Source organism: Macrobrachium nipponense, chromosome 1 (genome assembly GCF_015104395.2).
Source record: "Macrobrachium nipponense isolate FS-2020 chromosome 1, ASM1510439v2, whole genome shotgun sequence".
In the NCBI taxonomy this organism is placed as follows: domain Eukaryota; kingdom Metazoa; phylum Arthropoda; class Malacostraca; order Decapoda; family Palaemonidae; genus Macrobrachium; species Macrobrachium nipponense.
The window spans coordinates 119860827-119874852 of NC_087200.1; the positions used below are offsets into that span (position 1 = coordinate 119860827).

Below are 14026 nucleotides of genomic sequence, written 5' to 3' on the forward strand. Positions count from 1 at the left end.
CCATCTCGGTGATTCTTCGTACTATGCATTGCACCATCTCGGTGATTCTTCGTACTATATATTGCACCATCTCGGTGATTCTTCGCACTATATATTGCACCATCTCGATGATTCTCGTTAATATACGGTGCACCATCTCAGTGATTCTCGTTACTATATGTTTCGCCATCTCATTGATTCTCGTTATTATAGATGCACCCTCTCATTGATTCTCGTTACTATATGTTGCACCATCTTAGTGATTGTCGTTACTATATGTTGCACCGGTTCAGGGGCAACTGGGCGACAATCAGTCGTCCCATTCATTCTGTTATACCGCTACTGACTTTACTCAACCTGCATCATGGCTGAATTCTTAATCTCACAAAGATGCAAAGATAAACTTGTGCACGATGGATTTATTGACGGAAGGAACAGGACAAGACGAAATGCCACATATTGGAAATGTGACAAAAGAAAAACCATGTACCGGCAGAGTAGTGTCAGTAGGTGATGACGATAAAATGGCGATAAGATGGACGTTCGGTTAATAAAGAACACACGCAACACCACGACGCGAAGAAGCTGCAGTACAGACAGAGGCTGAAAACAAATTTGAAGCAAAAATCTGGGGAACAGCCAGCAACGCACCCAGCTACATTATTGCTATTCGTATAACTTGCTATTTACTTAGTGAAGTCTTGACCAGTTGTTTCATAATGAAGACTCAATTTGTAATTAATGCACAATGTCTGTCACATCTAATACTATTATAAATACATCAATATACTATTTACATAGTAAAAAGTCTTGCCCTAGGCTGTCGCCTAGTTTTCCTATCGACCAGTTGGCTGTCGCCCTGTTGTCCTGTCGACCAGTTGCACCATCTCTGTGATTCTTGTTATATGTTGCAACATTGAAACATATCAAGGAGCTTTCCTGGCTAATATATGATAGTTAAGATTATTATATATTCGTGTTTACGTAAAATGCAACATTGCCGCCATTCCCTGATTTAGCTTTACACATACAAATGTACACGCATAAACACATTACATATATATGTATATATATATATATATATATATATATATATATATATATATATATATATATATATATATATATATATATATATATATATATATATTTATATCAGCGAAAAAGGAGCTACCATTTCGTTCGTTGACCTCCCTACCCTATGATTAAGTTTTGGATACTCAAATTTATGAAAAAAATCATGTAAAATATCTATTTACATCTTTCAGGTCTGTGCAATTTCCAGAAACATGTTTTATGTCATGAGTTAATCACACATCTTAAGTATAATTGCGTATCAGTTTTAGTACTGTAATTATACAATAATGATATATGTATATATATATATATTTATAATATATATATATATATATATATAAATATATATATACATATATCATTATTGTATAATTACAGTACTAAAACTGATACGCAATTATACTTAAGATGTGTGTATAACTCATGACATAAAACATGTTTCTGGGAAATTGCAGACCTGAAAGATGTAAATAGATATTTTACATGATTTTTTTCATAAATTTGAGTATCCAAAACTTAATCATAGGGTAGGGAGGTCAACGAACGAAATGGTAGCTCCTTTTTCGCTGATACACGAAATAAGGAGTTTTAGGGAAAGTGTTTAGGTAGTTTGATCTGGTAAAATACATTTCGCACATTAAGTAAGTTCAGGAAATTAGTAGCTGTTGAACAATTCTGCAACACTTTTCGTTTTAAGTGCAACCTTGATCGATTTATATAAAGTGGAAAAGAGGTGCGACTAGAGAAACTCACATATCTTGGAAGATAATGTTGCAGTTGCAAGAGGTCGCTAGTTTCCTGCATCTTTTACATTCTTGACCAGGGGAATACATTGTGTGAGGGACGTGGATTTTAAAAAAAAATGACAAATTGCACACAATAATAAGACAGTGTGCGATGATGCAGCCCAACAGTATTGAGTCGTTGTCATATGGCACCCATGTCTTTTGAAAGTGTGAATCAGTCAGTGAAATAAACATGTTTCTTTATATACAAGGTACAAATATTAATCAATAATCCATTACCTGAAAGAGATGCTTCCTTGGAAGAGCTAGTGAACAAACACGTATGTTCATCCTTTAAATAATGAATCAAGGATGAACTCCGTGTAGAAAACTTCCACCGTATCAGCTGCTTGGCGAAATTGTACTAATGTCTTATGTACTGCACAATGCTGCTTAGGCGCTCTCACACCGCCCATCATTACCTCCATCTTGCATCCACTCCTGCCTTTCCTACTCGACTCTCCACGACATTGTGACCAAACCACCCCAAAACAGGTCGATCTTTTCACCTGCGCTAAAGTTTTTATACATCCACTATCATACTACATCATTTATCACTTTCAGTCTTGTCACTCCATATATACTAGGTTGAACGTTCGTCCCAACCCCTCTCACCCTTCTAATCTCGTGTTGACATTCCGTAATGACGCTCTACTATCTTGAAGGAATGTCATCTCGGCAATTCCTTCCCACATACCACGTTTTGTTTCCGCAAACACCTCTCTTCTCTTCCGAAACATTCGCAGAAATCACCTATTTTGAAATGTGCCTCTTCTCTCTTCCTAATTTCCAGATTGAGTTTCCTCCACCAGTTTTACTATAACTACAACGCCATCATCCTGGTCATTCCCGGATTAACTGCTCTTCAAGTACTAAAATTTGATTTTTGAAACAAATAGTTTGAAAGATAGGAACACTGCAAATGTATTATTAGCAGATTTTATATGTGGTATCTGGTATAGCTGCAAATCTGGGTTTTTGTTAAAATGATCCACACTTGATTATTTTAATAAGAGAAAGTTTATACAGAAATAGGTATGTACTGCTGAAATCATTTAAAAACATTTATTCTCTTTTTACCCGTAATTACTTGGAATTTTATAATAAACAGATATATATGTATGTGAAATTAGCATGCACATACAGTGTATAGGTATGGGTATATGTATGTATATACATAATCATTCAAGTATGTTGAGATATAAAAAATATAACTATTTACTGATTCTGTACTTAAATTACATATATTGTATATGTATTGTATTGTAAAATGACCTTTAAAGTGTATTTTTTATGTAAAAGAGAAACAAAAAATTAACTGCTACCTATAGTGTAGAGGCAGAGCTGCCTTGGGAAGTGCGTGTGGCCCAGGACACTGATGGACGGTGCCTTACAACAGAGGGCACCTCGTGCTTGAACCTCTTCTCTTGAAACTAGCGGTGGTTGCATTAATAATGCAAACATTTTTCACCATGCTTGGTGCAAAAAACAACAAAAGTATGAGTGCATGCAGAAAACAAAGAGACGCTCATGAGAAGCATGTGTGTGTGCACAAAATGAATGAGCAAAAGAAATTTGCTCATTGTAGCATTATTATATTTGGCAGTTTTAATTTGTTCATGTCTGTGATGATAACCAGTAATGGATATTCGTTCTAGTGCAGTGGCAGACTTCGACTGGTCCACGTGAACTAATGAATTGTTGACCCTTCACAACAACTCACGCTATGACCTCGTGCTTAGGTCACGTTGAAGTACACATGATCTCTAATATTATTAATGTCTAGTCTTTTGGTGAAGTGGTCTCTATCTCTTACTTGTATACAAGTGTGTGGCTTTAACACCTGGTTTCGTTTTCCTTTCGCCTATTCGGCAGTCTTGATATAAGCGAACGATTACTTTTAACCTTTTTATGACTCATTTATTATGTCTAAAGCCCAAGTGACACCTGGAATCGCACGCAGGTGATCGGCGAGATTATTTTTGGTTGGCCCACGGGAATGTTTTAGAATTAAACTGAAATTATAAGAGATAGAATCACATACATAGTGGTAAAACCAAATTATATTTACACAAAACTATATAAAAATAACATGAAAAGTAATATGGAAATTGAACATTTTCAAGTGGAACCGAACGTGTTCAGCATGAAAACAGACTACATTTAAATGGTGTTCCACAAACAACTCTGTGTAAAACTCAACCAGATGCTGTATGGTGATCATTAACACGCATTGAATTCAATTGATTTCGTTTAAAACAAATCCAATTTGGATTGAAATTACTAAATGTATATGTAGGAGCGAAATAAATTTTCCTAAAATTGAGCCAGAATTATAAAAAGTAAACCCTCTATATCTGGAGTTGAATCAAATATGAAATAAAACAAAATATATGGTGGATTGCGTACCCCTCCTATTGGTCATCCGCCTGGCACACGTCACCCACACAAATTGCGCTGAAGGTGTCGGCTAAGTCGCCAGTAGTGTTACTCGATTTTGCCTATTGCATATTCCTTTTTCTTTCCAACTTTCAATATACGGAACTTTAGACTTACTTAACCCCCTCAGATTTTCAACTGTGGCGTGATATGAGTGTATTTACCCAAGTTATAGTTTTTTCTTTCCTTTCTTTATTACTTTAGCATAGCATATTACGAATTATTCGGCTTTTGAGAAGGTCGACCCTATGTATGAAAATCGTCTTCCCTTCCCCCCCTTCCCCCCCGGGGACAGAACAAGTCTCTAATGATGTTGCTCCTATACAATCCCAATATTTCCAGTATTTAAAGTGTTAAAAAAACTGTACATAGTATGAAGTTGATTTTTTTTCTAAATTTATAATTTTGGTGGCGCTATGTTGTGGATCTGTCAAAAGTTATCATTTTGGTTTCCACTAGAGTGACTGGATTGCAGTCAAATCTGCTTTGTAACTGTTTAGCATGAGAGTGCGTTGACCTTTTAGTATTCAATGAACCCGACACTTGAATGTAAAATTGGTTCCTTTGTAATTATGCCTCTAGAAATATCATCCAGTAACGGTCCTGCGTGCACTCGTACTACCTATGGGTCGTGTATATATGTCTTTCAGATTTCTTTTAACTGGCTCTCTTTGTGACCGATTTGAAACCGTTCCCCTACCTTTATGAAATGCCCGTTCGAACTGTCGTTAATGACAAAGGCTTGTATTGCTGAATGGGGTTCAAAGCTATTTGAAATGGTCTAAGAAAGACAGTGAGCCCTCATTTAACACTTTATGTCTATAGAATCGAAAATTGTTGTTAAGAACTCTGCGAACTTTTCGAGACGAGTTCCCGAATCTTTCCGAAATGGCATTTGAACTGGTTCTCCGAACAGACGAACCTTTCGAGACCAGATCCAAATCTTTCTTTCGAGGAAAACGTAAACAGCAGTTAACCATTTCGAAGTGAACACCGTAGTGCGAGAGATCTTGCCGTCCGATGTTTTTGTTGTGTCAGAACGTATGTTTTTCTATGTTAAATGCAAGGGAGCATGGCGGGTTCTCTCATTCACGAGTACCAAGGTAAGTTTTTTTCAGTGTTAAGCGATACATTTGGTTGGATTATTATTTATTTCTCCGTGAGTTGAGTTTGTTGGAGAAAAGCTTCTGTATTGAAAATTTTCTTGCATCGCTTTTGGTAAAACCAAAAAAGTACTTCCGCGGCCGGGTGCCTTTATGTTTGTCCGTTTTACGTCAAGATATTTGCTGAATTGTGTTGGTGTTTATACTAAACACGGCGCCCATGTTGCATATAACAGATAGTTACCGAACCACAGGTGCGCTGGGTAATTTAAGTTTTACTGTTTATTTTACCAGATTGAAAGTCACCATTGTTTTGCATTTTTTTTTTTTTTATACTATGACTCTGTGCATTTTTTTTTTTTTCATACTATGACTCTGAGACAAATAGGTCTTTACCATTGTTAAAAAGTTTAAAATTCCATCGTGTGAATTACCATACCTTGCTTTTAGGCGGGGCTGACATCAAACCTGCTACCTTTCATTTCGTGACTTGTCAGTCATTGGGACTCTGGAGTCACGATTTCACTGGGAAATAATGACTTTGGGTAGAGATAACGTCACGACGTTTTTTGCAGGTCATTCTAAGCCAATTTACACACAGGAAGCTTAACTTGGTTTCGCACGAATAGATTATTCTGAAAATTGAATTAAACATTTTGTGTTTACGGACGTTATATTTTGAAATATTGTTTTGGGTTGTTAGGAAAGCAGAATTTTTCTTTAAACCTTAATCATTTCTTAACTTGAATATAAGATTTTATATTTATGGGTTGCAAATTAGTAGTTTTAGAGATACCAGTTCTTGCCTACATCCTACAATTATGGAGACCCACATTTGGTAACTAGGGTTTTTGGGATGGAGGAAAATACATAGAAGGTTAAATACAATTAAATACTTTTTTACCTAGCCTAACCTAGGGTGCAAGGTCTTTGTCTGTACCGGTGGTTCCCCCGGCTGCTTTGCATGACCTAGGACATTTATAAAGTAGGGTTGCCAACTAACCAAACCACCACCCTTAACTTAACCCAGGGTTCCAAAGGGTGGGCCTCACCCCATGTTTTCCCCCCACGGAACCTAACCTGGTGCACTGTAAGTTAAAAATTTCAACCTGACCCAACTAGTTCATGTGTCTTGTCACATTTATCTTGTGATAACTACTAAACCTCAGTTGAAGGGATATTAGGCTAACGTTTTCCACTGAAAATTGCCCTCATGTCTGTCCATCTGTTAAGTTTCATCCATTAGTGTGTCTCACTTAACTAGTCATTGCAATTCCTCCTACTTGGTTGAAGGAATTTCAGTCTGACTAGACCATACTGCAAATAGATTGTCCGTCCACCTGACATCCAGTCTCTTTCACCCTAACACAGAAGATTGGGTAATTCTAAGCCGCATTCCACGGTAAAGTAGACAATGGCAGTTGACATTTTCTTATGTTATTTTACTTACTGAACAAGAATTTAAAGTAATATTTATTCGGCCGACTGTAATTAAAACATAATTTACCTTTGAAGACTTCATAATGATACAAGGGGTGCGATGTACCGACGTACAGAGTTCAAAGGTAAATAACAGATTAGTTACAGTTGACCGGCAAAATATTACCGTAAACTCTTGTAAAGTAAAATAACATAGGAAAATGTCAACTGCCATAGTCTACTCCGACTGAACTAATTTTGAAGTTTTGGTTCGGGGCCAAGAATCTTAAACAAACCGCCATATTTGAATTCTGGTAGGGGGTGTGGGATACGTAACCACCGTGGAGCCATATGTCCTGTAAGGGGGGGTACTGGGAGAGGAAGGCACAGGTACCCTCCCTTATAGAAAGGTAATCTTAGAGCGTAACATATAGGTTATGATGCTAACCTAACCAACCTAACCTAACCTAACCTAGTAGAACGTGTTGCCTAACTGGGGGGCGACAAAAGCTCTTGTATAACATGGTGCATGCGTAATAGGATTCAGCATCGTAATAGTGGTAGTAATAAGTGGATTTTGGCTATATAACGGCTCCATTATCGCTTTATTTCAGCTTGTATTTCGTATTTCAAATTTCATAAATAAGAGGAAATAATAATAACACGGCAAAACCTTCCCCCTAGTGTTTTACCCCACCCTTAACCCTGCTTTCCCATCAGTCCCCCTTACCGTAGGATAGAGTTATAAGGCATAATTCTCCCAAGTGTTTTACCCGACCCAAAACCCCCCCCATTCCCATCAGTCCCCCTTACCGAAGGCTAGAGTTCAAAGGTAAATTACAGGTTAATTACAGCCGGCCGAAAAAATATTACTTTAAATTCTATAGAAAAACGTCAACTGCCACATTTTAGTTCGCAGCGGTATACGGGGTTAGATATACCGAAGATTGTATTTTTGTTCCAATTCATGAAAATTAAGACCAGCATGCTTAGCTCTAAATGAAGAGCTAGAATTACAGATGTCGATCGCAAACCATTTTGGCACTGTCTTTTGAGCTTTTGGCCACTTTGGAAAAAGTCATTTTAGCCCCTTGCACTAAAGGTTTTTTCAAGAACTTAGGACGATGGCTAAGCTTTGGTTTTTAACCGCCAAAACTTAAAGGTCTCCTATAACCTGCATAAAAGTTATTCTGGCTTCAGTTCCGAAATAAATATAAATATGGTACTGAAACTTATCAGCTAAAATGCTTTTAGGCTTTTGGGGACACAAGGCACATTCATTTGTTTAGCGTTACTATAAAAATGCTTGTTACAGATGGTGTTGGTGTTTTCTGAAAGGGTTGTGATCTTGAAATGCGAATGCACGAGTATTTCTAGGTGCCAGTTAGTTGTTTCCAAATTTTAATCGACTTACCCTCTCCTCTCTCTCCCGCTGAACTTTTCGAATCGCGATAAACGGTGTTTTTCAGATGTATGGGGATTCGTGAGATGTTGAATACATTTTCATCACATGCCGCTTCACTGGGAGTAATGGGTATATTAAGTATTCTTTATTCTCATTATTAAATTTGTGTCATGCGCAATGGGCTGGGTTGTATGCACGACAGTCAAACCACAATGACTACGGCACGTAGTACGTTACCAGCTTGCCGCTTCTCCCAGATTTGATTCATCAGCCCTTGACCTAAGTTGGGGTGTAATGTAGATGTGGCAAAAAAAAAAAAAAAAAAAAAAAAAAAAAAAAACTACCATGTATAGAGCATCCTTGGGATGCTTTATAGTAAAAAAAAAATAAAAAAGCCGCAGTAAATGAAGATTTGATATACTTTAAACTCATTTTTTAAAAGATAGGATAAGGATGTTTTAGGCTCTAATCGTGTAATGAATTACTATACAGATTATATTTACCCAACATTTTCTAGCCCAACCTTACCGATGAAAATAAATGATGGTGCGAAAAAAAAATCTACTTTTCTTGGTTTCCCAAAGACTGTAAATTAAGTCTGCCTTGTCCGGAAAGGCCTCTTTCTTCTGGAAAGCCCGTGGGATTTCATGACCGGATTAAAGATGCCCCAATCGAGTGATGCAGATGACTGTAGTCGGAATATATCAGGAAGTTGGCAACGTAGCAAATGACAACCATCAGGATTGTGATTGTCAGTTCTTACGAATGTAGTCTTTGGTATGTGATCTTAACCGTACCGCACCGCCATTTACGAAACCCTTTGTTCAGGACTTTGTTTCAGTACCATATTTATATTGATTTCGGAACTGAAGTCAGAATAACAAAATTTTATGTAGGTTACCGGAGACCGTTGTTAAATTTCGGCTGTTAAAACTTAACTTTAGCCATTGTACTAAAGAATTTTTTATTTATACTGAGAGGTGATGCACTAACTAGTAACAGTTTTCTCAACTTAACGTGGACAAATGTAGATATGTTAGAAGATCTTCTGGTCATGATTATACCAAGGACTTCGCAATTAAGCTTAACACTCAACATTTTCATCCAGAGCTGTATTGATTAGTAAGTTTGCATTTCGTCTGCAGTGTAGTTCAGATGGTACATGAGAGTTATTGATGTCAAGTGTTCTACCTCGCTTTGTTCCGTTAATGGTTTTGTTATCGCCAGACAGCTCGTGGACGTCCTGGACTGCTATCCGAGAAATATATGAAGCTGTGGAGACTGGAGAGTTATTCCTTTCTATAATGTGTAAGAAATTAAATGGCATCATTCTTGAAAGGCGAACGACATGCTTATTACTAAGGCTTTCTAACAAGCATTAAAAATATAGGCCTCGTCATGTAAGATTATTTTGAAAGGTTATGAGGTACTCGGAAGCCTGTCAACTACTCCATTGATTCTCTCTCTCTCTCTCTCTCTCTCTCTCTCTCTCTCTCTCTCTCTCTCTCTCTCTCTCTAATCCCCTGCATGTTCTCTTGCTTTGTTTTACTTTTTTATGGTGCAATAAATGTTCAGTGTTGCTCAATGTGATGTAAATTGGAATTTTAAAGTATAGGAACAGACTTTTTCGCTCCTATAATATCTGCCGGAAGAAACCAAGGGGACTTAGATTATAAGTAAATGATATACATATACAATACAAACAAATAGAATAATTATAATATATATATATATATATATATATATATATATAATATATATATATATTATATAATTATATTATAAATATAAGAATATATATATATTATACATAATACACAAAACAAATATATATAATGATAATATTATATGTATATATATAGATATAAATTATTATATCTATATATATCTTGTCCGGAAGAAACCAGGGGATTAGATTATAGGTAAAATGGATATATACATACACAGGAAACAAAATTATATATATTTATATTATATATATATATATTATATATAGAAATTAATATATATATCATATATTAATATATTATATATATATACATATATATATATATATATATATATAAATTATATATATATATATATATTATATTAATATAATATTATATATATATATATATATTGTGTGCTAAACACTGAAACTAGTTCATTAGTAACAGTGGAATGATAATGGTCATACACTAAAGCCTACTCACTTTGCACCAAGTTCGAATACTATAGATTGATGCTTGAAAAATTGGCCCATCTTCATCCAGATTTTGATGGGGGATCCGTTATGGAACTAGGATAACACAACACTTGTGTATCACGCAACCTTGAGGAAAAATACAGAGAGCAAAAATGTGTGTAGTATTGCATCATCCATCACTCGTTGGTCTCCGCTACTTATCGGATGACCTGCTTTTCTGTGTGCTGTTAGTGATAAGGCTTGACTACTAATCGTCTCTGCTCTCACACAGAAGTGAAAACTTGCTTCCAGGAAAGATTGGGAAATAAATTTCAAATCTGCAGCGCCTCAGTGGCGTGGTTGGTTTGGTGTTTGCTTCTCACCTCGGTGGTCGCGGGTTCGATTCTCGGCCATTCCATTGAGAAGTGAGAGATGTGCATTTTTGGTGATAGTTCACTCTCGACGTGGTTCGGAAGTCACGTAAAGCCGTTGGTCCCGTTGCTGAATAACCACTGGTTCCATGCAACGTAAAAACACCACACAAACAAACAAACAAAATTCAAATCTCTCTCTCTCTCTCTCTCTCTCCAGGTCTAGAGTTAGATTCATTGGCTAGTTCGCTTTAAGAGAAAACTTACGGAAACTAGTTATTAATTATTTCAAAGGAGAAAGGGCGTTGGTCTAGATGGGGAAAAGGTAGTCACTCTTACACATTGAATCCAGTAAATCGTTTTGAGATGAAATATTTTGCAAGTTCAGGATGTATAGTAAAGCATGTCAGGAGTAGAGCTCCGTTACTTGCCCGACTTAGCTGGCACACCGTCACAGGAGACCCCTCAGCAACAGTGCCATGCACCTTTATGTGAGCTTAATTTTCTGAAAAATAAAATTCTTCTTTTTCAACACTTTTAGCACACCTCCAGCCTAACGTTTTCTCTCCCCTTTTTCTCAAGGCTTCCATATTGTGTAAAGTCAGAATTTTATGTGGCCAAACCACTGAAAACTCTTCCCTCCACATTTACACTTTCCTCCGTACTTCGTCAATGCCAAATTGCTATTCATCGTGACTTCACTTTTGTATTCCACATTAAATTTAAGACGGTCCAAAAGGATCAGGTTGGGTAAGAGATTAAGAGCTTAGTGAAGGAAAAAAGATAGGAGACCAGTTGCATACATAAACACACAAACACACCAGGTGTTTCAAGTCACTTATGCTGTTGTATAGAAAGTGGATGAAATTCACATGATAAAATATACATTAATCCATTAGTCAGTGGTACGCTTTGTCGTGTGCACCACCTTATTTTTAGCAATCAAACCACAGTTTCACTTGTGTCTGACCAACATCTAACAACATTTCGAGAGTTATTGATGCACATTTATTTCTGATGCGTTCTTCAAGCGTTTCACATGTGAGCATGTTGCTTTGATACGTGAATGTGTGACCGCAGCTTTAACTACAGCTGCTCCAGGATGAGAGGGTCTCTCTGGAAATGATTCAACAGAGTTGAACAGTCTTGAGTCTGAGCTCATGCCACAAGATTGTTTGGATAGAAATAGCTCTGATATTCAGTTCTGCTGATGCTCTCATAAATGGACTTTCCAAAATGTTGTCAGATGTTGGTCAGGCATGCGTGAAACAGTGGCTTGAAAGGACCTCAGTGGTGTGGTCGGTTTGGTCTTGGCCTTCCACCTCTGTGGCCACAGGTTCGATTCTCAGGCATTCCACTGAGGGGTTAGAGATATGTATTTCTGGTGATAGAAATTCACTCTCGACGTGGTTCAGAGGTCACTTGTGGATGAACATTCCAAATCAAAGATGGCGCCATAGATATTCTCGGTTAATGTAAATTTTACCATGCTAACTTCATCCGCTTTGTGTCAATGAAATTTTCAGTAAACCATACAAAACTCAAGAGTACCTTTTGAGACACCTTGTATACACACACACACTATATATATATATATATATATATATATATGTATATATATATATATATATATATATATATATATATATCATACATACTACATACATATACATACATCATCATACTACATACATACATACAAAAGTTGCAAGCGTCAGATAGAAACGGGCTTAAAGATTCTCTCTCTCTCTCTCTCTCTCGCGAAACTGACTTCCTTTTCCTCGCCCCGAGAGCTTCGCCCTTCCTCTCGTAAAAATCTGTTCCTACTTCTAAAATGTGTTTAATTCAAAAACCTAATGTACAAAAATAAAGTTGATTATGCAAGTATAACAACAAGTCATGCAAAATGAAATGATCCATAATAGATAGTAAATCCCGTTAAACTTCACCCCCAAAAGCAAAACTAAACAGTTGCAAGAAAGCATTGCATAATGTTTGGGGAGTGATTCCCGTCTCCCACTAAGTCACTCAACCATTCCACCTTATTTCCAAGTCTGTTATCAGTTTTGTCACCAGTTCCATTTTATGTGGTAAATAAGCCAAGGCTGACAGGTTTCCACAAGGAATACAACCCGAATTCTTTCAGTACTTTTCACACAAAAACACATATTGAAAAGAAGGACAAAGAACGGGAGTTAAACACTACAAATTAAACTCTAGGGAAAGTTAGTCATTTTCCAAGTTAACTTACCCTTTTAGCAGAAAGGGAATGCCGAATCCCGACCGTTCTAACATGTCTTTTTGCTTTGGCTCTTCACAAACAAATGTGTGACCCTTCACACCTAGTGATTTTGACAATGCACACTAGCTTTGACACACCTAGGAATCCGATTAAAACCGAGCAGAATGTTCTTGAAGCTTTGATCCAAAAACAGTGTTGGAAAGTTCCCCTGGACGGACACGTACCGCTGACGACGACCACGGTATTCAAAGGTGAATGTACTAGGTTGCTGAATTAGCAGATGCCCATGTCATACATCCACCTGTGAGACAGCTGAATATTGCAAGAGTTCGTATGTCGCGGGCACGTACACAAATACCCCTTCTCCCTTTAAACACACACACACACACACACACACACACACATATATATATATATATATATATATTAGTATGTATTTTATATACTGTATATAATTTTATATATCATATATAAAGCTGACAGTCTGATTAAGTGTGTATGTTCGCTATAGACGTCCAAACTACTGGACCGAATTGAAGCAAAGTCAACCATTTATGTAGATTTTATAGAAGGTTTTGACCCGGGTTCAGTTTCGTTCCGGATATCAGGCCATGCTAACTACTTCTTATTCTTAGAGAGAAAAGAGCATTTTTCCAATAGAACATTTCACGAGGATTCCAAATATTCTCTTACTTTTCATCTAAGATGAAAAATAATATTAGGGGATGGTCTTTAGCTGGGTGCCATTTTGATCCGAAAATCCAGCCGAATATCCGGCCGTGGTAACTTCTTTAATATTAGTTGTAGAGAAAACCAAAGCACTTTTGATAGCACTTTTATGGAGGAATCCAAATATGTAATTACTTTTCTAAAACGATAAAAAATAACGATGATATTACGGTTCAAACAAAGGCGGACCATATAATTATGTAGTTTTATAGGGGGTGCTTTTCAACAGTGGCGTTTTGACCAGAATATCTGGTCAAAACGCCACTGTTGAAAAGCACCAGAATATCTGGCCACATTCACCACATTTTAT

The 14026-nt window shown here is 36.8% G+C and overlaps 1 protein-coding gene across 1 annotated transcript in view; it reads left to right on the plus strand.

Annotated features, from left to right (window-relative positions):
* The first annotated feature begins 5337 nt into the window (after positions 1 to 5337).
* The window catches only part of LOC135219586 (MAP kinase-interacting serine/threonine-protein kinase 1-like), a 19224-nt gene continuing 10535 nt past the window's right edge, over positions 5338 to 14026 (plus strand). The window contains exon 1 of the mRNA XM_064256473.1: positions 5338 to 5383. Within this exon, the coding sequence (XP_064112543.1) occupies positions 5341 to 5383 (43 nt within the window). The 5' untranslated portion in view covers positions 5338 to 5340. The remainder of the gene's footprint in view (positions 5384 to 14026) is intronic.